This window comes from Magallana gigas, chromosome 7, assembly GCF_963853765.1.
Source record: "Magallana gigas chromosome 7, xbMagGiga1.1, whole genome shotgun sequence".
NCBI classification, from domain to species: domain Eukaryota; kingdom Metazoa; phylum Mollusca; class Bivalvia; order Ostreida; family Ostreidae; genus Magallana; species Magallana gigas.
The window spans coordinates 32,138,084-32,162,437 of NC_088859.1; the positions used below are offsets into that span (position 1 = coordinate 32,138,084).

At 32.9% G+C, this 24,354-nt stretch overlaps 2 protein-coding genes across 2 annotated transcripts in view; one reads left to right on the top strand and one right to left on the bottom strand.

Annotated features, from left to right (window-relative positions):
• The first annotated feature begins 5,619 nt into the window (after positions 1 to 5,619).
• LOC105345576 (uncharacterized) overlaps positions 5,620 to 24,354 on the top strand; it is a 38,250-nt gene continuing 19,515 nt past the window's right edge. Inside the window, exons 1-7 of the mRNA XM_066066731.1 lie at positions 5,620 to 5,698; positions 5,995 to 6,051; positions 13,547 to 13,707; positions 20,347 to 20,595; positions 20,786 to 20,938; positions 23,515 to 23,713; positions 23,911 to 24,166. Of these exons, the coding sequence (XP_065922803.1) occupies positions 5,644 to 5,698; positions 5,995 to 6,051; positions 13,547 to 13,707; positions 20,347 to 20,595; positions 20,786 to 20,938; positions 23,515 to 23,713; positions 23,911 to 24,166 (1,130 nt within the window). The 5' untranslated portion in view covers positions 5,620 to 5,643. The remainder of the gene's footprint in view (positions 5,699 to 5,994; positions 6,052 to 13,546; positions 13,708 to 20,346; positions 20,596 to 20,785; positions 20,939 to 23,514; positions 23,714 to 23,910; positions 24,167 to 24,354) is intronic.
• The window catches only part of LOC105333744 (N(6)-adenine-specific methyltransferase METTL4), a 34,416-nt gene continuing 25,640 nt past the window's right edge, over positions 15,579 to 24,354 (bottom strand). The window contains exons 9-10 of the transcript XR_010707845.1: positions 23,484 to 23,704; positions 15,579 to 16,559 (exon numbers count right to left, since the gene is read on the bottom strand). The gene's annotated coding sequence lies outside the window, so the exon portion shown is untranslated. The remainder of the gene's footprint in view (positions 16,560 to 23,483; positions 23,705 to 24,354) is intronic.

Consider the following 24,354-nt stretch of genomic DNA (forward strand, 5'->3'; position numbering starts at 1 on the left):
CAAAAAAAAACCAAAACCAAACAAACAAACAACAACAAAAACAGATTTCCTATCAAAAACTGGAAATACCACATTCATTTAGAAACCATTCCTCAATATCACACCATAGTTCTTTTAGATAACAACATTCATAAAAAAAGATGATCATTTGTTTCAATGTTTGTCATACAGAAGCTACATAAGGGAGAATCAATTAATTTCAGCTTATGCAGATAATAACTTGTAGGTTTAATTCTATGTGAAATTTGAAATTGGAGCCAGTTGAGTTTACTTTTATTTTAATTGTTTACTTGGAGTGAGCTCGCTTAACCTTTCATAATTTTACTGGTCAGGAGCCGGTTGTATCAATATTTAATGGTTTATTAAAGCATTATTAAACTCCATATATTTAATGAGTCATTAATGATTTGGTATGCGTGATCGATATGACTGCATGTATAAATGCAATATACGTTATATAAGAAAGCTTATAGGCCTAAAAGGGGACTGCTGACATATGTAAAGGAATATATCAGCCTTTCAGAATTTCTATAGTGATCATAACACCGAACAGCGTCAAAGTAGAAACTTTCGCTGTACAATTTTTGAAGTAAAGGATAACAATGCCTAAAAATTTAACTTGTCAGTTAATTAGTTAATAATGCATTTTAAAGCAGTTTGTAAAAGCTTAAGAGTGCATATGATCATACGCCGACATCGTTTCACTCGATCACGAAGATTTCATTCTTCTCCAATCAGATCGTAGTAGGCGGAGTTGAGACATTACCGCTCGTGACTTAGTTGGAGAGAGAGAGAGAGAGAGAGAGAGAGAGAGAGAGAGAGAGAGAGAGAGTTTACTTACATGTAATAGGGTAAATTATAGATGACGCAGATGAGCGAACTATCTATCAAAAGTTATAGTGGCAAATCAAGATCTAGTGAATAGATAATGGGATGAAGTAATGTTAAACATCGAAGAATGTATGAATATTCAAGAAACTTTTTTCATTACAAGTATTACCGTTAGTATCCTAATCAAAGTATGCCGAATCTTTTTGGAATTAAACATAGGTTGTAACTTTTCTTTGCATAAAAACTTTCTTCTTGGTTACTCGGTGTGAAACATTCTTTACCTTAAAACATTGTTTTATTTTTCCACTAAGCATCCGCCTGCGTTTCACTATATCTAAATGCACAACTGATCATTCGTTCGCATTTCAAAATACAAATGTATATAATGCCCGTATTCTCGCACTTCATGCCAGGAAAAGTTGGTTAGTTACTTAGTTACGTCATTCTTGTACATGTATGAAGACACTGCTGTCATGGTTGTCGACGGCCAAAGAAATTTTCACAATCGTTCTTTAAAACGCTTTAAAGTTACACCAATAAGGGATATACATGTAGTTTATAGTTCTTAATTTGTTTGCCAGTTTATACATGTAACTAATGATGATTTCTTCACCGGCATCACCTATAACTTACTCAATTCTCTCTTTCTCTAGGAAGATTGTATATTGGATCGATATGCCAAAACTCAGATGCTTGATCCACCTTCATTTATCGCGGGAAATATAGAGCGAGTTATGTGTAGTAGTTACCGTTTCTACACTACTATATCAAAATAATAGATTCGAATTTTTGGGCTTTAACACCGAGAAATCGGAAGAATACTGTCTTTTGTTTTATATATTTTTAACATCATTAAATTGGTACTTGAAGATTATAAGTTTCTTTCTATTTTTTCTCAATCAAGCTTTGCTAATTTATAATCAACGAAAATTCCTTTAAAAAATCCGGAAATCATTTTTGGATTTTACAATCTTGCAGCACGTGCGCATTACATTCATGCTAAATCACTGGAGGCTCTGAATTAGTTTATGTTTCCACAATATCACATTTGCATGGATAAACTCAGAAACGATAATACAAATACGTTTAAATTTTCATCATTGAAATATATTTGCAATATATTCTGTTTATCAAAGAAAAAACGGGAGATACATGTAATTCTAACCAGGGACGTATATATTAAAAATATATATTAGTATATTTACATTCTACTGTGTTTTTCCATTAAATTCCGTGACGTTTAAATGCCTCTAAATGCAACACCTATTCACTGCGTATGAATTTACGTGTAATTTACATAAGTAGTTCTCAAACAGTGATTTCTATGTTATTTGTTAAAAAATGTATTTCATGAATGTTGTAAAAACACCATGTTTTATAATTATTCAACAAAAAAGTTGACTTTATTGTTTAAAGCACCATTTCAAGAGTTATTTATCATGGATTATATTTTCATGCTCGTCGATCTCATCTCAACAGTCTATGTGAAAACCAGTTTAAACCGGTTTTACAAAACAGCTGTTCCTGCTGTTACTTATTCACTCCCTCTGTGATCTGCACTTTATATCGATTTATTTAAGTAAACAATTGATTTCTTCAGTAAGGGAATGTAAATATAAGCATTAAATGATTCATTTTTGACGTCGTCGTGTCAATAACTGCCGTCAGGTGAGCAGACAAATTATCATAACGCGCTAACGCGCGTTATTCAATTTGTCTGCTCACCTGACGGCAGTTATTGACACGACGACGTCAAAAATGAATCATTCAATGCTATAATATACGTCCCTTCTCTAACTTTGTGCATTTAATATTAGAGTTCCAAATGTCTGCATGAGCATGGTGTGTAAAATACTGTAGAAGCAAGTAAAAAATGTTGGTGAAAAAGTGTTGAATTCTTGAATAACAGAATTAAATTTTTAGATGAAAGTTATATACAGCCTCAAAATGGTTTGTTATGAATAATTTTACTGTTATTTTCAATACAGCTTCATTAATTTTCTCCATAATCGTTACGGAGCGATTCTGCAATGTTTTGCTACATTACGGGTAAATGGGAGGCATTTTAACTGTGGTGAAGGCCTGTCCCGAGACACAGATTATTTTAACTAAGCAGAGTGTAGTGAAATTAAAAGCATTATTGTAGGCTTAAAGATTGGTTATGTAAATATCAACAATACAGTATGTCGATGTATCTATTTTGTAAATGTCCGATATCATATGCAATGTCAACCCGTGCACGCACGGGTCAAAGTCTAGTAAGTTATAATTAGTTTTCCTTAGATACCCTGTAGAGAGGTTAAGGCTGTTGGATCCTGCGATCAAAACTCTAAAAGTTTTTTTTCTAAAGTATTTTTTCAAAATCTACACACATAGTTTAACCAAAATCCAAAACAAAATGTTGGGCTCTATATGCTTCATTTGGCGCTAGGGTGCATTTAATATGACCTTTCTGTACTGAAAGTGCAGATTGCACATAAATCCCTTTTACCTCTATATTTTATTATCGGAATGAACCATGGCATTAAATACAAATTTATACTATTTAAAATAAATAAAATTAAAATTATTATAAAGAAAAATGTTACAATTTCTTCAACTAATTAATATTTTGATTTGATTTTTGCACTGATAAAATGCTATTTTAATCCATTACCAATTCAACATGTAATGAAATTATTTAAAAGTCTCAAATTTTTTCTCAAATTATGATAAACTTGTCAGAAAAATCTTAAAATTTCAGAAAATAAAACAAAAAGAATGGGTCTATTATGTAAAATTTGAGATATGGCATGAAATAAGCTGATTTTAGGCAAAATTTGGGATTCATTTTTCCTTGACTTTTATGAAATATAAGTTAAATTTGCCAATATGTGTTAATAGAAATATTGAAAATTTGTAAAAATATGTTTTTTGAAACAAAATAAAGATGTCCTTATGCAGAAACTATCGGAAAATTTTGTTTGTACTGAAAATAAGGAAGCTAAATTAACGGTACTCTAAAACAACTGGGTTATGAAAAATGTTCATTTTCTTCTTAAAAACCTTCCGCCACAAAATATAGTCCCATACTAAACTCTGTAATCATGTAATTTTTCTTTTATTATTTTATTTAAGATAGTTTAATTGGCATTATAAAATTTGAATTTATGAGTAGAATCAATATATGATGCATAATTTTTAGAATAGAGGTGACCCAAAATGACTACCCAAAACAGAGGAACGAACCTCTTTAAATGGTCACGAGAAGGCGTAGCTTGTCGTTGCTAGTTCCATATCGCGTTAAGTTATTTATTCAACTCTCATTTGGAAAATAATGAATAGATTTCAAGTAGCATATAAACTATTTCAGCTTAAATTTTTCAAGTTTTGTTTTTTCCATTTTGATGCTTACAATTTATTAATATGTTCGACAAAAATTTGGGTATCAGTCGTCAAGTGATAACCGAGATACATACTTCATAATATGTGTTGTGTAAACAAACATCATATCAAGTTTTGTTTACATAATGACTGTTAAACAGAAAATACTAGGTTAAAGTAGTCCGAGTATCGCACTACGTCATAATACGGATTTTACAATATTGGTTCGACTTTTACAAAGCGTTTTTGATACCCGGTATTGATTTTGCCCTACATCGCTGTTGTAAACAATATGGCAATAGTAAGCAATCAGAACGGTAATATATGTATTCTAAGAGAGATAGAAATGATTAATGTTGAGAAACTCGATTCTGTTAAAGTAAAATGAAAAACGAAGTTTCTCATTAACCAGGAACTCAGGTATGCTTATATCTTCTTTGTTTTGACCCCCCCCCCCCCCCCCGAATTTTTCTTTTTCTTTTCCTAAAACCGGTTTAAATTTAGAGACAGAAGCTATTTTGAATTTAATCAATCGTCAATTAATTAATGTTTAAATGATATCTAACATTGTTGACAGATCTAGGCAGAAAACTGTTGCAAAATCTGATCTTTACGGATTTTTTCGTCAGGGTGTACTTGGTTTAGAGCTTATAGCGTGAAAAGTAATCCGTCAACATATAATTTATTTTACCAAATCTTTTTTCTAAGATGTCAATCTATAGAATAAACACCGTGAATTTAAGTTTGAGTCCATAAAATAGTAAAAAAATTACCAAACGCGATACTAGCATTGCATTTTTTGTATTCTATTTTGATGCATCAGGTCCATAAAGCGTACTTACTTACAAAAATTTGCGCAAAATTATTGATGAGATATGGCTTAGATAAATATTTATACTCTATTTTGTATGTTCAGTTCTAATTTTTTTAAAATTGGTAATTATTTTTAGGAAAAACGGACGTCTGGCAAATTTCATAATTGTCAATAATTTTCGCAAGGAGGTACACCCGTCTGAGAGGTGATAGCAAACAAACTAGCATGTAAACATACATATTTTCTTTTATATATGTATTGCTAAAATGTATATCTATCATTTAAAGCTAAGCTTTTAATGATTGAGCCCATTTAGTGCCGAGTATAGGACTACCTTAAAAGCAAAACTGAAGTTTCACCATAACGTATCATAAATAGTCATCCCACAAGCTGATTAATATAAACGGGAGAAAGGTGTCGACTGAATACCAGTTTAAGACGAAATGTAAACTAATCCAAGTTTAACTTTTATTAAATGTTATATCTAACTATGATATCTATCTAACCATTGGCTGCGCAATTCTATGACTATTAGATAACTGATGAACTTATGGACTTTGTAACAAAAGACCTTAATATACAGTAAATCACATACTGTTTTAATCAGACAACTTGCGGTCGCTCGAAGCGACAACATGTTTTATCATTTATTTTTAATCCTGTTGTCTCTAGCAGCGGTTTTGTTAGCGGGTATGTAGCATGCATCATTCATTCCAGCCTTGTATTATTTTAATTTTATTATTTTTCTACTCTATCTTTTTTCTCTCATTATGTTCATCAATCATTATTATTATTCATATCACATACACTTTAATACATAACACCCTCTTTTAAATATTGCAACAACCTGATATAACCATTCTCAATTTGTTGTTGTCGTTAAATTAATAAGAAATTATATCATTGTTCATGTACTCGTGAGTGATGAAATATAATAAATTATGTTTCTATTAGTGCTTTCTGATGATTTTGTTTTACTCATACAGGTCCAGTAAAGAATTTTAAAGTGTTAGCTCAGACATCATGCGCTATCCAATGCACGGGTAAGGTTCTAAAAAGCAATATGCCTGTCTGTCTCTTTCTTTCTAATATTAAGAGGTCGACTTCAGCCAATCACAATGTCACTAATAATGCTTTGCATGACCAGACTAACCATGCATTAACATATTATGCGTATATTTATGTAATATTCGAATAAAAGGTGTGTCTAAACATATAATTTTCTTTGGGCTGAGGTGTCTTTTTTAAGTTGATGTATCGTAAGACGTCGGTCCAAAGCATTTTGACGCATTTACCTGAAGGTGCAAACTTTTGTTCAGTTCTTTGGTGAATAAACTGACCTTTTCCTTATACTAGTTTTCGGAAAACTTTAATTTCTACGCATTATATTCCTGCTATATATACGAAAACATGTACACTTATAATTAAACCAAATTAAAATAACTGGAATGAATCGAATATCGAATCGATGGCCTTAAATAATTAATTTTCAAGCTCATTTAATTGAAAATGTATCTTGCTACCTGCATCAGACTTTTCCTATTTAAAGATAAATGACTATACATTATTCTGATATATTTTAAAGGTTGCTCATTGTATTAGTATTTTCTCTGCAAACTTGTTGCAAACAGTTTGCAGGGATCTCGTTGTCATACATAATCTGAATTTGCGGACAAAGTTGCTGTTCACACAAATGAGATCTTAAGTGCATTCAGAGTTTGAATATGCGGCAAAGTTGTCACAATTTTAAACTGATCGCTAGAAGCAAACTTGTTACAAAAAATTTGCATGAAACTAATGGAAGCAGCTCTGGTGCTATATGCCGAGAATTTCCTAATATTTGATATTAGCCAGCCAAACGCAAGACTTTTGAGTGATAGTGTTTTTGTTTGTTTGTGACGTTTGGAAAACGTTACAAAACTTTCTCACAACTATTGCTGATCAATTCTGTACGTTCAAATACCCATATAAAGACCATAAATTTTCTTCAACAAGAAAAATTTTCTAAAGTCATGTATAAATTTCAAAATTAGGTCTGGATCGTATGGTGTTCCGTTGGGGCTAGAAAGAATAATTTAAACGTGACAAGGCTATGTTCAGGTCACAATAAGAATTCGTCCCATTTTCATGCAATTTAGCAGCCGCGGTCCGTAGGATATCTGTCATTTTAACGATAACGACAGAGCATTATATCAACGTTGGGGTCACTCGCACCTTTGCAAATTTCGCCTTTAGGACGAAGATGCGAAGTTGCGAAAGCGAAAGTAAAATTTTGCAAAGTCAAAGGGGCGATACTTTTATCGCTCTTTGCCTTTGCACTCTTTGCCTCTCTCTCTCTCTCTCTCTCTCTCTCTCTCTCTCTCTCTCTCATGCATTTAACAAATCTCAGTCGATTACATATAATTTGATATGGGTACCGTACTCGCCCGAAGTTTTCCGAATGCTTTTGGATGTTATTGGTACGAATATCGCTAGAATGTTCATTAATTTTTTATTGGGTTTATTTACCAGTGCTGACTAAGCCCAATCATTATGTACTCCATATAAAATGTAATTCCTGACTCTTGCAATTGATCAGTCTGCACCCTTAATTCAATACCGTGGTGTAAACACTGTATTTAAATTTCATTATAACATCCCTGCGAATGTGTTCGGAATGTTTTCTTTATCGTTGTTAAGTATGCAATAAATTTAGAGGTGCTCGAATGAAAGTTCACAAGACTTCCCCGAGATTTATTCAGTTCCTGTGAAATTTCGAGCGGAAATATAAGTTTTCGGATTATATTCTCAAAATACGTAAGTACTGGTCGTTTCTCATATTATATCCTACTTTGATTTATGTTAAAACACGATAATCTATTAAGATGTATGTCTTATTTCATTATCTGGCAGTTATTTAAATCAAACGATGATATTCAGAACAGAGTTATCGTTCGTGTTCAACCACGTGGTTGAAAAAATCATAGCCATGTTTGATGCTTGTGGTGTGCAATACCATGCTTTTAAAAAAAATCAGAATGGGAGTATGTTTTGTATATCGATTGTGTGATGTGTGTATCGAGCCATTTTCATGGAACATTCTGCACAAAGTAGTATAGTCTGTTTCACTATTGATGATATTACTAGGTCAGGCGCGGATCGAAAATAATCCCTAGTTGATGCAACAACAGGAAAAAACTATTTTTTTATTGTCACATTTATTTCTATAACTCATTTTATCCACCAATTAATGAAGATAAAGTTTAAAATCAATAAAGGTTTATATTTTATATTTGATTACACGTACCTAGAGTAGATTCTTTGAAAAGAATATAAACACGAGACACGATGACACTGACAGGGTCAAATAAAACCACGTGGTCTAAAATTTAAATGACAATAACATTCACAGGGGTGATAATAGACATTTCTTGTTGGAAATATTTTATCAAAAGTTCGTCTGTAGCAGCAGATGCCATTTATATTTAAACGATAGAGAACTCTGCACACATAAAAAGGGGAAGGCCAAATTGCGAAGGCGAGAATGCAAAGTTGCAAATGCGACGGAGTGATAGTAGTGTCGCTTCTTTGCTTCGCACTCTTGTCTTCGCAACTTCCAACTCTCGCATCTTCGCCATATAGACGAAATTGCGAAGGTGCGAGTGGCCCTAACGGAATACCATAGGATTACTTAATTTCATCTAAATAAAACTCATATAATTATATTGAATCATCAACACTGTTTTTCGTCAAATACATACCGGTATTTATGGATAGTACTCTTTGGGAAAAAATGAGTACAAATTATGAAGCGGTCGCGGTTTTCAATGTTAGCTGATTCATTGCTATTTGTATTTCCTAATGTACTCAAAAGCAACATTCACATTCCAAAACCCATTGTAGAAAGATATTGTAGGTCTTAACTGAAAATAATCTCAAAAATCTCAAGACCAATTGTGTTTTCCTACACATCAATACCACCAATCTTTAAAAACATGACAATGGTTTTTTATCAGTATTCATACACCGTTAATTATTTTTTTTCTTACACATAGTAATAAGAATTCTTATACATAATTTACATTTAGTTAAAATACATTAATACCTCTTGCAACACAGAAGTTTGTGAATTTGTTAAAGACGGTTGCATACTGCCGTTATTGAATGATTCATCTCTGAATTGGACAATTTCCGCCAATTCTGGTAATTTCGAATTATGCGAAAGACATCCATGAGAAGTTGTATACTTGGTCTGGGTAGGCCATACTGGGACTTCCACTACCCTTCTGCATTTTCCTCCCTAAAGCTAATTCTTTGCACCAACCGATATATGCCACTAAATGGATAATTACATTCATACAAATAAAAAAGAAAAAAACCCTGTTAAATACCGCAGCAATATCTAAAAAAAAATACGTTTTGTAATTGATACATATTAGTTATAAAAATGTCACTTCACTAATCGCAAATCTTAAATTAAAAAAGAAACCTTTAAACTATGGTATATTCCTATCTTATAGGGGCATGTTCACGATTTTGGTCAAATTCTATTTTTATGTTTTTATTATTTACAATGCTTAAGAAATGCATTTCTAATGATCAAATAAAATTTGAGAGTCATTTGTTGAGTTATAAGCAAGATACAGGGCTCACAATTCTCTGTCATGTAAACAAGGCTCGTGCCCTGTTCTTGTTTACATAGGTTCAATATACCAGTAAAAAACCTTTTTCCAGCTTATTTATCTATCTTTTTTTATTTTAAGCATAGATAAGCAGTTCCTAACGTTTAACACATTCGTTTTAGGTTTAAAACTGGAATTTTTACTTCAACGTTCAAAATGTAAACAAACGCTTTGTTTACATAGCGAAGAATTTCAGGCTCTGTAACTCGCTTATAACTCAACAAATGACACTCAAATTTCGGTTGCCTATTAAAAATGCCTTTCTGAAGCATTGTAAAAATAAAAACCGGAAAAATAATTTTTGACCAAAATCGTGGCCATGCCCCTTTAAAGCTTGGACAGTAAAGTAAGCATTAACATGACATCAAAGTCAGATATGTCTTTAATTAGTCAGAAATCAAATAAAGAAAATCCCTGACTTTGTTACAGCGTGCTTTCAAAAAGCGAATAAAATGATTCCTAAAATATCCAAAGAAATCCAAAGAAATATCATTCTTACTAAGAAATTTGTCGCCAACCTCGAGCTGGAGGTTTCGAATGTTAAGTACAATTGAGTGCGTCCAATAACCCTGGTAAATGTCTTCTTCAAACTTATTTCAGGCAGTATTAATTACACGATTAAGATTTACTCAATAATCTTATATCAGTCCAATCTATTTATCGAAGATTTTTAAATTTTTTGAACTGAAAATAAATAGCTCAAAAAAGGGTACAGATATTTTAATCAATTGGAAATAAAAAGAAAGAATGCGTTTTTTTTGAAGCGCTAAGCAAAGCTGTAGCGCTTTTTTGTCGCCAGATTTCTTAACCTACTTCCACTTTCGTTTTCGCATTTCCTATATACCGCCACCTACTGGCGGTTGCTGGAAAAAACGTACCCTGGAGAAGTCGTACTCTGGAAATATCATAACTATGCAGTAGTGAGAATTTAATTATCTTCAAGTTATCCTGCATGCAGATGCATTTGTTCTTCCAGAATTAAATTAATGATGTTTCATTTAATGTCATTATTGCGTGGACCCTGAGGTCCACGCAGAAAATATATAAGCGAGGTTAAACCGGATGCTATGGGGAAAATTCAGCCTGCGCATGATCTAGCCTGGTTCCTGTGCGTAATGGGTAGCTCAGGGAACCAGGCTAGCACAAGTTTTTCTGAATCGGGATCGGGATTCTTTGCCATATGACACATATAAGTTCAAAGGCGCTGTAATTGTAAATTTGTCGGTAAACGGTACAGACAAGGTATTCCTTTTAAAGAAATGATTGGCATGTGATATGAACTATCAGTATTATGAAATAAGTTAATGTTATGCCGAAACTACAACATGCATCAAATAGCATAATTTGCAATGTTTTGTTGTTTTCCGAATACACATGTAACTTAACTTTACATTTATAGTAGGCGAGGCTAGAGAACTTCCCGATTAAATTTTTTAATAATTTAAGTATGATTGAATAATTATGTCACTATAAAAGTTTAAATCTCAGGGCTATACATGCATGTATACGCAATACAACGTACAAGTGGTTAAAAGCAGAGGGCTGGATTCTGTGGAATCTCTGATAATTTTAAGGCTTTCACGTTTTCGTTGGAAACACATGCAAAAGGTCCACGTATTGTTGTCCTTTTTTAAAGGACAGCAACTTGTTATATATCATATACGGGTGCTCCCAAAGCCATATCATGATGATTTATTTCGAGAGAAAGTATGGATGTTATATGCATTTAATTGGAATAATTCTACAATATCAATAGGTTTTCGGTGTTTTTAAGTGTAATATGTCACAGTTACGAACACCATGTTTTATATGAAAATGCAGAATTTTTATACAAAAAAGTTTTCGATTGTCACCTTTTCCATGATAATTTGTACTGCTTTTTGCGTGGACCCTGAGGTCCACGCAGAAAATATATAAGCGAGGTTAAACCGGATGCTATGGGGAAAATGCAACCTGCGCATGAGCTAACCTGGTTACTGTGCGTAATGGGTAGTTTAGGGAACCAGGCTAGCACACGTTTATCTGAATCGGGATCGGGATTCCGTTCCATATGCACACTTATATAAGTTCAAAGGCGCTGTAATTGTAAAGTTGTCGGTGAACAGTACAGAAACAAAGTATTCCTTTTAAAGAAATGATCGGCATGTGATATGAACTGTCAATATTATGAAATAAGTTAATGTTATGCCGAAACTAACATGCATCAAATAGTATAATTTGCAATGTATTGTTGTTTTCCAAATACACATGTAACTTAACTTTACCTTTATAGTACGCGAGGCTAGAGTACTTCCCTATTAAAATTTATTACTTCCCTATTAAAATTTATTAAGCATTTAAGTATGATTGAATAATTATGTTACTGTATAAAAGTTTAAATCTCAAGAAAAATGCATTAAAATATGAATTTACACAAAGCTGTCCCTGCATAGTTAACAAAGTAGTGCGAATCGTAATTTGTGAGCAAATAGTAGAATTCACCGAATGCCTGATACTATGCATGCAAACTTCATTAATAGATAGATCGTGATTATTTAGGAGGTATGAAGCCTTTTAATTCTGAAATAAAAAGTCAGGGCTATACATACATGTATACGTAAACAACGTACAAATTTAGTGGTTAAAAGAAGGAGGCTAGAGTCGGTGGAATCTCTGATAATCTTATTATAAGGCTTTCACGTTTTCGTTGGAAACACATAAAATGGTCCACGTATTGTAGTCCTTTTTTAAAGGACAGCAACTTGTTATTAACATTATTTTAGGCTTCGTTTTCTCTATGCAATATTTCAGGAATATTTTTCTATCAATTTGCATTGATATGTAATTTTATAATTATCCAAAACCAATGATTTGATTATTACTTATAAAAAAATATATAACTGTCGAGTTACTTGAAATACTACAGTAAATGTATGTAATAATCTTTATAAAGTGATACCAGCCAACCTCGTTTAATTTGCAAATATGGTTTTTTTAATGATTTATTTTATGTGCAGTATGGAAAAATTACGCAGTTAATAAAAACACTTTAAGGTAGTAACAGTAAAAACTGAAAGTGATGAGCAAGATTCAACTTTGCTATGAATTAAATATAATTATTAGATATAAAATGAATTCGCGTATTATGTGATAACTGTACCTTTTATATTGATACATATGAAATGAAACTTCTTGCCAATTTAATATTGCTTGATAACGTCGAAAGTATACTAAAAGTTGATATTAATACATTATCTTTGCATGGTGTATTGTAAAAAAAGGCTGGAAATATTGTTCGATTACCAAAGCTTATATTTTGAAGAATAAGTAGCTTTCCCTGCAAGGCAGATCTGTAATGCGATTAGTATTATCTTACTTTTGTCAAAACTTTTTGGCTTTTTATTTTGCAATAATATTGGTATCGTTATAAAATCAAACTTTATCTTTTTAAACATGATGCTTTAAACAGATTGTTATATTGTAAATTGGAAATTTTGACTTTAAAGTCAAATAGATAAATCATTCTATACTTCAAAAATAAAGATACACTTACATTTATTGTGAAATGCTTTTATTATGATTTTTTAAAAAAGGCATCAGCATTTTGTTTTCACTGTAACACGACAGCATGCATTAATCATTAAAAATAATTATGCATTCTATAACTGAGGCATATCCAAATTCAACATCATTTCAGAATTCTTGAGCAAGTGCATTGTTCTCATAACGAACAATATGATTCTTTACATATATTTTCATATCAATCGATATATTTTAAACACTTTCTTCCCGGCTTAGCGCTTTTCAGTACTTTGATTTAAGGATTGTTTTTATTAATCGTCATTTCATCATCAATATTACATATGATTTCCACTCACATGTATCATTCCACATCCAGAAAAGAGTAAATTTGGATACAAGATCGGAGAAACCTACAGATTTACCTACGAAGGAGAAACAAAGACCAGTATTAATGGCGGAAACAAGGAACAATCGGGACTCAAATTCACAGCTACAGCTCTTGTTGAAGTTCTCTCCAAGTGTGAACTGGCCCTTAAGGTATTGTATTTTAATAATTTCTCTACAATTTAAAAGGAAAAATTTTAATAATACATGTACTACATTGTATTTCTTAAGAAGTATAATCGGAACTCGTAACATAATTATTATTATGTAATATTGTTGATCTGTCTAGGATTGATAGAAAAATATAAAACATGGTTGTGTGTATGTACTGCCATTTGTTTTTGCTAATAAGAAAAATTAGGCAATAAGGGAAGGTCTTCAAACAGTCATAATACCGATTACCAGACATTGAATGTGAGCAAATGACCTCCCCCATATTAAACAAAGATGTATACATTATCAACATGTACCAAATATACATGCAACAAAAATATTGTTGAAAAAAACAGCCACCAAAAGCAAACAGCAGGTTTGCACAAAAAGACACCACACAAAGTGGACTAGCCAGACATGGTAGTCAACAATATGAAAGATGGCAGTACATACAACACATATGGCATTGGCAATGACCAACCCCTGCCTTTTATGGAGATATAAATATTAATATATCATGAAGGCACAGATTGTCTATAACCAAACCAGTTAAAAATTTGAATACCACTAGCTAGGAACATCTTATTTTTAACCTTGCAAGTATAAACACATCAGTTGACTTCTGCCCTGTGTTAATATAACAGTTGCCTAATATACATGTTAAAAGTTGTTATACTATCAAACAAGTTTTAAAGACAGATATACATGTAATCAAACATTTTCAGATGAACCAGTAGGCACATGTTACTCAAATGACAAAATCAAACAACAGAAACAATGGTTAAAAAACTATACAGCACATAAACACATCAGTTTACTTCTGACCTGTGTTATGTTATGTGTAACCACATCATGCACATAGTATAGATAAATGATATACATGAATCACACTTTGAATAATGTCCAATATAAGACAGATGATAGGGAATTGTGATGAGAACTGAATTTTGACATACAACTAATCTATACATTGAATTAAAAACACAAACAATGCGTATCAGATACAATTATAATACACAGCAGTTAACTTCTGAACTGTGAAAATCTTCCAAGAAAAGTATATATACATAGCATTTGCTATACATATTTACAATGTAAAGCTTGACAAACGTATGTATCTGCGAATAGCATCAGATTTTCATCTTCCCATTTATTGAATGCAGTTTCCAGAATATTAACCCAAATTTGCTGCATGAGTGTCTGCCCCTATCCTGAAGCTGGGACCCTTGTATAGAGCAGGGTTCAAACCAACAAAGTCAATATAATACTAGTAAGATTTTTCACTGCAAATGTTGGACATAGCAATACATTTACCTCTTAATTCTTCAATAGGTTTTTGCCAATCTACAGCCAAAGACTCCCTTAGCTTTCTGAAAGATTCGTCATATGTTCTCCAAGCAACATCCCCATGTAGTCTTTGCATTTCTCTAAATAAGCTCATGTATTTTAATAAATGGGGAGTTTCTGATGGGTGTTTCTGAATTCTAATGTAATAAAGATAAGAAAGGCATCAGTCCACTGACTGATGAACATGGGGGTTTTTGATTTTAAACTTTGCTGCACATTAATGACCCCTGGAGTAATGCACAACCTAAGAGGTTCTTCATCTTGGTGCGACATTAATACTTTTACATCAAAAAATTCATTTGACCAAATTTTTGCCTTTATCTTTTGTGGTATTGTCGCACCAAGAGGAATACCTTCTGTTACAGAGAGAAGATTACCAGAATTGAAGAAACCTTTGTTTATGCCCATGCATTGATCTTAACAGTTACCAATAAAGCTTATTCCATTAATAGACTTAAATCTTTCGTTCCATCTATGAACTGCAGCTTGTTAATTTTTTACCTTAAAAAACAACTAAATGGTCATTGACGAAATAATGTCATTTATTAATGACGAATCAAAAACTTGTACAAATAAACCACATCACAAACAGGGAGATCCCTGACAAAGTCAATACTTAAACTTATTAAAATGACTTATGTAACAGGTACTGTGGGATTTCCCTTATTAGTTAAAAAACACCTGAACAAATATTGAGATCACCCGGTAAAATATAACCAAAAATAGTAAACAACAATGGCAGGGTGATCTCCCTTAATATAAACAGTAAAAAATTAAGGTGGCATATACAAAGTTCTGCCATAAATCTAATAAAACCATGATGCACATAATGTAAACATTAGAATGGATTTCTGATATTGGCACAAGCTATTATGACTGTTGTAAATTATAAAATTATTTGGACGGTTAGATGGGGATGGTGGTGGGTTAAACTTTACAAAGCGATCAATATCTTAGATTACGGAAACACGTCTTTCTCACACTTGAGTTTAAAACAGAAGTTATATACACGTGATCGAAATACTCTCATTTCATTGGCTAATGACAAGGTACAAGCACAGGCATTTATAAATAGATACATGATGGACAAATTAGCTAAAAATAACCAATAAAAACCGGAACTTAAATTAGAATTTCTAAAAATAGAATTCACGATACAATGATGACATAAAACCTATTATTTGGCAATAATATTTCATTGTGCCTACTGGCTCACCTGTGTTTTCTAAAAGTTGACAATATAACTGACAATATAGGGTTATCTTGCATAGACGAAGAAGCAGTCGTTGGTGCAGGTAACTCATTGACGGTGTTTGCATATGTAGCAGATGCAGCATTTTCTAGGGGTACCACTGTTCTGCTTGATGCATCAGAGTTGGGTTTTTGCAATTTAACAATTTCTTGCGCAAGTCTTTGGTAATCGATTGGTTCAGCCTGAGGTTTATGTTTTGCTCTAGTACCTTCACTTGCCTCCACAGGATGTTTGCGTTTTGGCATGATAACGCCTACAAGATATTTTAAAACTGTTAAAATCAATTTTCTAAATGTACCCAATATACAATTAATGCAACTTTTGAGTGTACAAATTTGCACTCAAATCATGCAGATATAGGTGCACACAAGCTAATTATTATTTGATTAATTGCAATTTTTGACAGACAAACATTAAATAGGAAAATGCAATTATCAAGACTTGCGCCAAAACAGTGTATATCTTTAGATTCACATGTAAACTTACATACATGTAACAATACACATAAATTAAGCATGTGTGCATGAATCTGTATGAGCATATAAAAATGGAATCTCTGCATGTGCATCATAGTAATAGTCCACATGTGAATCAAAATTAGTACACACGACTCTGAATTTGAGTACTCAAACCCTGAGTAAACAACACCCTTAATGGTGACTCTTCGGCTGATTAGTTTTGTTTTGATCATTTTTTTTTTTGCTTATTAAATACACATGCAAGTTCCATACTTAATTGACTGTTATATTGATCTAGTTGTAAAATTGCATTCGTAAGGTAGGTGACAAAAAATTATTTTAAAAATGTCTACAACGCATATATAGCTTACAAAAATTAACAAAATTATAAAGGAATTGATGATACAGAGGAAAATAACAACAAGGAACAAAATGGGACCAGCAATTTATTGTTTACTGATTTTAATTATCGTTATTAAAAAGTAAAGGATGATAAAACATGATTGTCTTTTTATAAAAAAAAATCAAACGGCTTTGATTCAACATATTTTAATAAGTCTGTTTTACATTTAATTTATGCTCAGTGGTAGTTTGTTTAAGTGTATTAGCCTAAAATGGACAATTAGAATAAATGTTTGATAACTTCGGGTTCCTTGCGGTGATAAAAGTTTTTGAGACAAAGCCAAAGTTTTTAGGTTGGGGCAAGTCCACGGGTTAACGTTGCATTTAACAATGATGAGAGATGTTTGGTTCCTTCTGCGCTCGCCCCAACGGTCACATCGTAAAACATATTATTTGTAATTTACATGTAGCTGCTCTTTGTATACAAAGTGTTCTCTTTTAACGTCGAATTCTATTGTGACGTAAGCAACCCCGCGAGCCACATTGATACTACCGGGATGACCCGATACTGATGATAAGTAAAAGTCACTTTTTTTAACCTTAGGCAAGTACGTGCCAGTCAAACAATAGTATGTAATAGCTTTTCTACACATATATCTGTAATGTAGCAGGACATGCAAACATGTTCTCGGATTGTCAAGACACAGTTGAAACATGGGCATTTTGCTAGGAGAACGGTTATTTCCTACCCGCAGTCGCTAAATGTTGTGTGCGTACAGTCATCAAGATGGCGGCATTTCTTTGATGCTGGCAAAACAACCCGGCGAGCTCTAATGCTATCGAATTGTAGGGGTGCTTTGGCTGCATGACTATCTAATTTCAGACGCTCATAGCATCACCGGCATCAAAGTCATGCAGCCGACTGAGCTATGCGGACTCTCGCTTCGGGTATTTGGAGCCCAAATTCTCGAGAATGCGTGAATCGATTTTAAAACAAATTTCATATTATTTATTAGAAGGTATGAAAGCATCTTCATCAAATAATAAAAAAAAATTAAAAAAAAAAGTTGAAAAATTTGTTTTTTTGTTTCCTTCTGGTGACGACCGGAAGTGACGGCGGATGTTTGGATATGCGAGAGACACTGCGACAATAGACTCTTTGCCATCCCTGGAAATTTGAAATTTCTATCTTTAATATTTTTGGAGAAAAATTATGAACAAGCATAATCTTTAATATCTCGGGACCGGAAGTGACGACCAAAAAATTGACCGATAAATTTCTTATAAATTTTGTGCTAAATACCAAATATACATGCTGTGAAAAAGGTCTTTACAGAAAGAATTTTAACTGAAAAATATCTGCTTTGAAAAGATGTAAATATAAGGAATATGAAAGCCAATGGCAGAATATTTGTGAAAAATTGTAGTTATATAGACAAAATAAAGTTTTCTGTGTTTTTTATCTCTGTGAACCTTCATATCATTTCAATTGCCCTCAATATAGTATCTATCTAAACTACTATATTAATATAATGGACTCGAATTTTTGAGCTTTAATACCGATAAATCGGAAGAGTACTGTTTTTTGTTTTTAATATTTTTAACATCATTGGTACTTGAAGATTACCAATTTGTTTTTATTTTTTCTCAATCAAGCTTCGTAAATTAATAATCAACGAAAATTCCTCAAAAAATTCCGGAAATCATCTGAATTTTTTGGATTTTACAATCTTGCGCATGCGCAATACATTCACGCTTTATCACGGGAGGCTCTTTATTTTATGCTTCCACAATATCACATTTGCATAGATAATCTTGGAAACGATAAAACAAAGGCATGTTGATTTTCATTGAAAATTTTTCTGTTCATCAAAGAAAATACAGGAGATAACTCTAACACAATGCATTTACTATTTTAAAAAATCCCGAGAGTTTCGAATGTAAACATGGTGTGTAAAATGTTGAATTCTGCAATTATAGAATTATCGAAGAAAAGTATTTACAGCTTCAAAATAGTTTGTTGTGAACAATTTGACTGTTATTTTCAATGCAGCTTTATTAATTTTTTCTCCAAAATCGTTTTGGATTCTGCAATTTTCTGCTACATTACGGGTATATGGGAGGCATTTTAACTGTGGTGAAGACCTTTCCCAAGACACAGTTAAACTATTCCAACTCAGCAGAGTGTAGTGAAATTAATAGCATTATTGGAGGCTTGAAGTTTGGTTATGCAAATGTCAACAATATACGGTGTTTCGATGTATCTATTTTATAAATGCCCGATATCATATGCAATGTCAACCCGTGCACGCACGGGTCAACGTCTAGTAGTCTATACATGTATAGTAATCCACCTGCATAACCTCTCTCTCTCTCTCTCTCTCTCTCTCTCTCTCTCTCTCTCTCTCTCTCTCTCTCAGTTTCACTTCATATGAAATATACAAAATTGTACTAATAAGTAAAAATAGCTTAAAGATTATGTACTGTGGTTTCATCAATATTCGTTGAATACTAATTTTCGTGGATTTCGTTGTTAAGTTAATCCACGAAATTTAATGTTAATTGAAGTGCAATTTCTATGAATATTTTGTATCAATATGGTCATTGACCTCGAACTTATGTACCCTTTAAACTGTGATTTTTTATTTTTTCACGAAAATTGATACCCTTGAATATTAATTAAACCCTAGTTATATGTTTCTACAAATGCACCAATCACCTATTATGTCATATATGTACATATGTTTTGAAATGAAAATCCCAATATCTAAAAAAAGAAATTGTGCCGAATAAGATCTTGTGCCGAATAAGATCTGAAAGTTTCAAGAAAATCGACTGAAGCGTTTTTGAAAAAACGTTAAAGAAAAAAAATAATAATTGGGGAAAAGAAACAAAGCAATAACAATTACGTCTTCCGTTGGAAACGAAAGACCAATATGGAATTTGAGAACTATACTTTTTTAAAAAGTATTAAGTATCCATGTAAAAATTTAAATTGTGATAACCTAAGCCAAAACTTAATGCACTTGAAATGCAAATGAGGAAACCAAATATTTTAAGTTTGTTGGGAGTATATTATCTAGAAAAATCAGTGCTACCCAATCTTCGCTAAATGATATGCTCTTGTGTGAAATTAATAGACCGGTGGTAAATAATGCTTAATCAAATTACCTTAAGATTCAAGTTTATTACATTTAAATTCAGTGCTAACAATTAGGGCTCTTGCAATTTTTTCTATAGATAGAGGATGCTGTGTTGTCTGGATCAGACCCTAACTACTACAAGAGACTGTTGACAGACACTCAGTCCAACGAATTCAAGACGGCTCTGGAGCAACACCCTCTGCGCTTTTCTTTCCAAGATGGTATCATGGAGGAGTTATGTCCCCTACCTGAGGAGAGTGCTTGGGTGCTCAATATCAAAAAGGGTATCTTGTCCTCACTCCAAAACACTATGGACACATTCAAAACAGAACAAAACCTTGTAGAGGTGATTATTAGGCAGTGTTTCTTCTTCATGTAGTTCTTGTTTTATCTAAGCTTTCTTTTTAGCTTTTATCTTAGCTTTTTTTAATCTAAGCTTTCATTTTAGAGATAACAGCTTTATGTGTACCAATGTATAATAAACAAATGACAACTTGGTAGTGTTTAAAAATCCTTCTATGATTTCTCTATAACAGACTGATGTGGCTGGAAAATGCAGAACAAAGTACAATCTGAAACAGGAGGAATGGAGGTCAGTGTCCATTGTAAAGTCTAAGGACATCAACACCTGTGTTAATCGCCATGGATTCGACACCTCCATGGGATACATCCTGAATGAGGTCCCCTCTGTAAGTATTGATCATTGCCACTACTAGGCTCTAGGCATCAATAGTCAAATCTTAGTGATCTTGAGTATTTCTATCACTGTTACAAACAAGAGGCCCATGGGGCCACATTGCTCACCTGAGCAACAGATATTATGCCATATGACCCTCGGTAGAATAACAAAAAAATAAATATTGTAAAGTATTCGAATTTTACACTTATTTTTGCATACACGTAATCTTTGTCATTGTACCTTCATGAAATACTGTTTTTACACAGAATAAGAAAATCCTACGCAAGATATAGAACTAAATATTTGGTAGGGGTAAACTGTTATATAACTTCTAATTCCCTGTATTTTAGTTCTGCCCCCTCCACCACTTAATAAAGCGATTAAAATATATGAGAGCATATAGGTACATTTTTTCCTCAACTACTTACTAGTTACTGTATTTTTTAAAAAATATAATAGTTATTGTATTTTATCAAAAAAATACAATATGTATATATGTGAAGAAGAAAATTGCACCTCAATGCGCTCAATTTCTCAAATTAAAAATATTCAACAATTTAATTTGTCTTCTCCATTATAATTAAATGACTGTTGTTTACCTCGCGTAAACTCGTGACTTTTATAACTTTACTCACACCTGATTGATGAATACACTGGAATAAAAATTGTTGTCACGTGACATGTTAAAGAGCTATAAAAATCAATTTTACCGTATTGACAGGCACATCACTCTAATTTACTATGACCCACCCATTATTTTCCTTTTATTCAAAAATAACAAATGGCTACAAACCAGGAATAGCGAAAATTCTTTTATCCCCGCAACAGAAATGTGTCAGAACTATGGAAACTGTTTTAACGATGTCGTTTTTATTTACTCACATTTCACATTACCGGTATTCATTGTATAAAGAGGGGGCCCCAGAGAGTAGTTATATACAGCATACCATTTTTAATTTTTTTGTGTACAAGTATTTAACATACTCTAATTCATATAGAATTTCTAATGATCAAGTGAACCAAAATTTCAGCGTCAATCATAGAATAATAAGCAAGATGAGCTCAAAATTTTGAATAAACTCGAGAAAATGCCGAGTGCATCTCAACAATACATATTGCATTATTCTACCATTACGCAAAAGATGATACCGAATTACCGATAGCCTGAATGAGTTGCATTTTAGTTCTTTCTTAATACATTAGATGTTGCTTAATTTGCGCAGGTAAACAGTAAACTGATACGTAAAAATCAGGAAATACAAGTGACAGTTCCCAGGTTAACGCAAAGCATAAATGAAAACGAAACGAAAATCACAACAAGCTAACACCACCGTCATATGTGAAAACTGTAAACGCATTGAAATATCTAGCCTCAATTTACTTCACAAAATCGGCACCAATGTATGTTGCATGTTTCAAAGATTCCCTTCGTACACGAACTGTTGCACAACAAACAAATTCATCATATCGACCCGTTTATCATATAGTGTCATGGCTGCTTTAAACAAAGAACCCCGTTTTAGAATTATGAAATACGAGTATTGGTAAAATGGGTAAGCAAACCCGGGCCGGGGCAAAATAAAAGCCGGGGCAGATCGGCAATCGTCAATTCCAATTACGCATTATTTTGCAGCAATATTTACAGCGAATACAAATATACTGGTCAGTAAATATCTTGAAATTTTTATGAGATTGGCAGATTAATAACTGTCAATCTTTTGTTTTGTCCAGGCCCGGTCATGCCTACCCATTTTACCAAGACTCATGGATGCTATAAATTGCTTGAAACACGCCTTTTCTTTCTTATTATTTTCGCAATAACTCCTTCCCATAAGAATTATTCATGCTAAATTACGTTGAATTTGCCTCAGTAGTTCTTGAGAAGAAGATTTTTAAAAATGCACCCCCCTTTTTTTTTTCTTTTAGAGTTTTGAGGTTTTCTCCGCTTTCAATGAACATTTTTCTTTCATTTCTGCAATTTATATTCATCTTTCCATAAGAATGCTTTGAGTCAAATTTGGTTGAATTTGGTTAAGTGGTTTTAGAGAAGAAGTTCAAAATGTGAAAAGTTTACAGACATACAGACGGACGGACAGACGGGCGACGGACAAAATGTGATCAGAATAGCTCACTTGTGCTTTCAGCTCAGGTGAGCTAATAAAAAGTGAGGAATTAGTTTCCACTTAAAACTGTGAGAAGCATCCCTCACAAATTAAAAAAAATATCTAGCTCTAATTTTTCTGACAGTTGTTTAATGTATGTAATTACAACAACAGTTTGGTGCTCATGATTTCTTATTTTTGCAATTTGATACAAAACAGCACAATTGCTGATTTAATTACTTGCATAAAATAAGGAATACAGTACTAATTTTGCTGACACAAACCAGAGGCTTTTCCAGTAGAGCGGGTATTCACAAGCATTGCCTTAATTTCCTATACCTGTAACTCAAATTTTGGCGATCTCTATAGCAAGCACCCACTATGCTGAACAAGCCTCTGTTGTTTACAAGAATACCCTTGATCTGATCAAGAAAACATCCCACAGTGGAATACCTTTTGTAAATGTAAAATTTTAATCTTGTAGAGTCTTCAGTCCCTTCCCATCATGAACAGCAGCCATGAATGTGAGCAGAAGATTTCTAAAGATGGTCACATGTACAGCGTTCTGTGTCATGAGGTTCATCTGTTCAAACCCTTCTCCCAAGGAGACAGTGGTGCCATGACAGAGGTCACACAGAAACTGGCCTTTGTGTCCAAGTCCACCGGAACCACAACTAAAATGGGTATGACAAATGCTGAGTTTTAAAAAAAATTAGAATCATAAGAAGAGCAACTTTCCTAGATAATGTTTGTACCTTGAATTCATCAGTATTCAATGGCATCAATTAACACAATCTTTTAAAATTAAGTTCCAAGCATATGTTTATAAGAAGAAATGACATCTTAAATATTTGAATAATATGTTGTTGTTTTTTTACAGCAGAGGTCAGCAGAAGAGACACCCTCTTGTTCACCCAGGTTCATGGAGAAAAAGCAATCACCACCTCCAAGAAACAAGTTCAGGACAAACTGAAGGCCCTGTGTCTAACAACAGAGAATGGCATCCGCCCAGAGACCCCTGATCTCTTCGCCCAGCTTGTCATGCTCATGAAAAAGCTGGATGCCACATCAATGGCTGAAATCTTTGAAGATGTGAAAGCTACCTCTTACTGCCCAAACAACATGCAGAGAACCAAGTTAGCAATAGTTTTTTTTCCTTTGAAGACCTCTTTCTTGAAATTTTTGCAATACTCTTATCTCTTTTATCAAAGACAGGAATTGATCTAAGCCTCAAGACTTGTTTACAGATTTTTTTGTACCCTGAAGTTTCATAATTCAATTACTGTCGCTGATGGAAAACACTACTATAAAGGCAACAACCAAT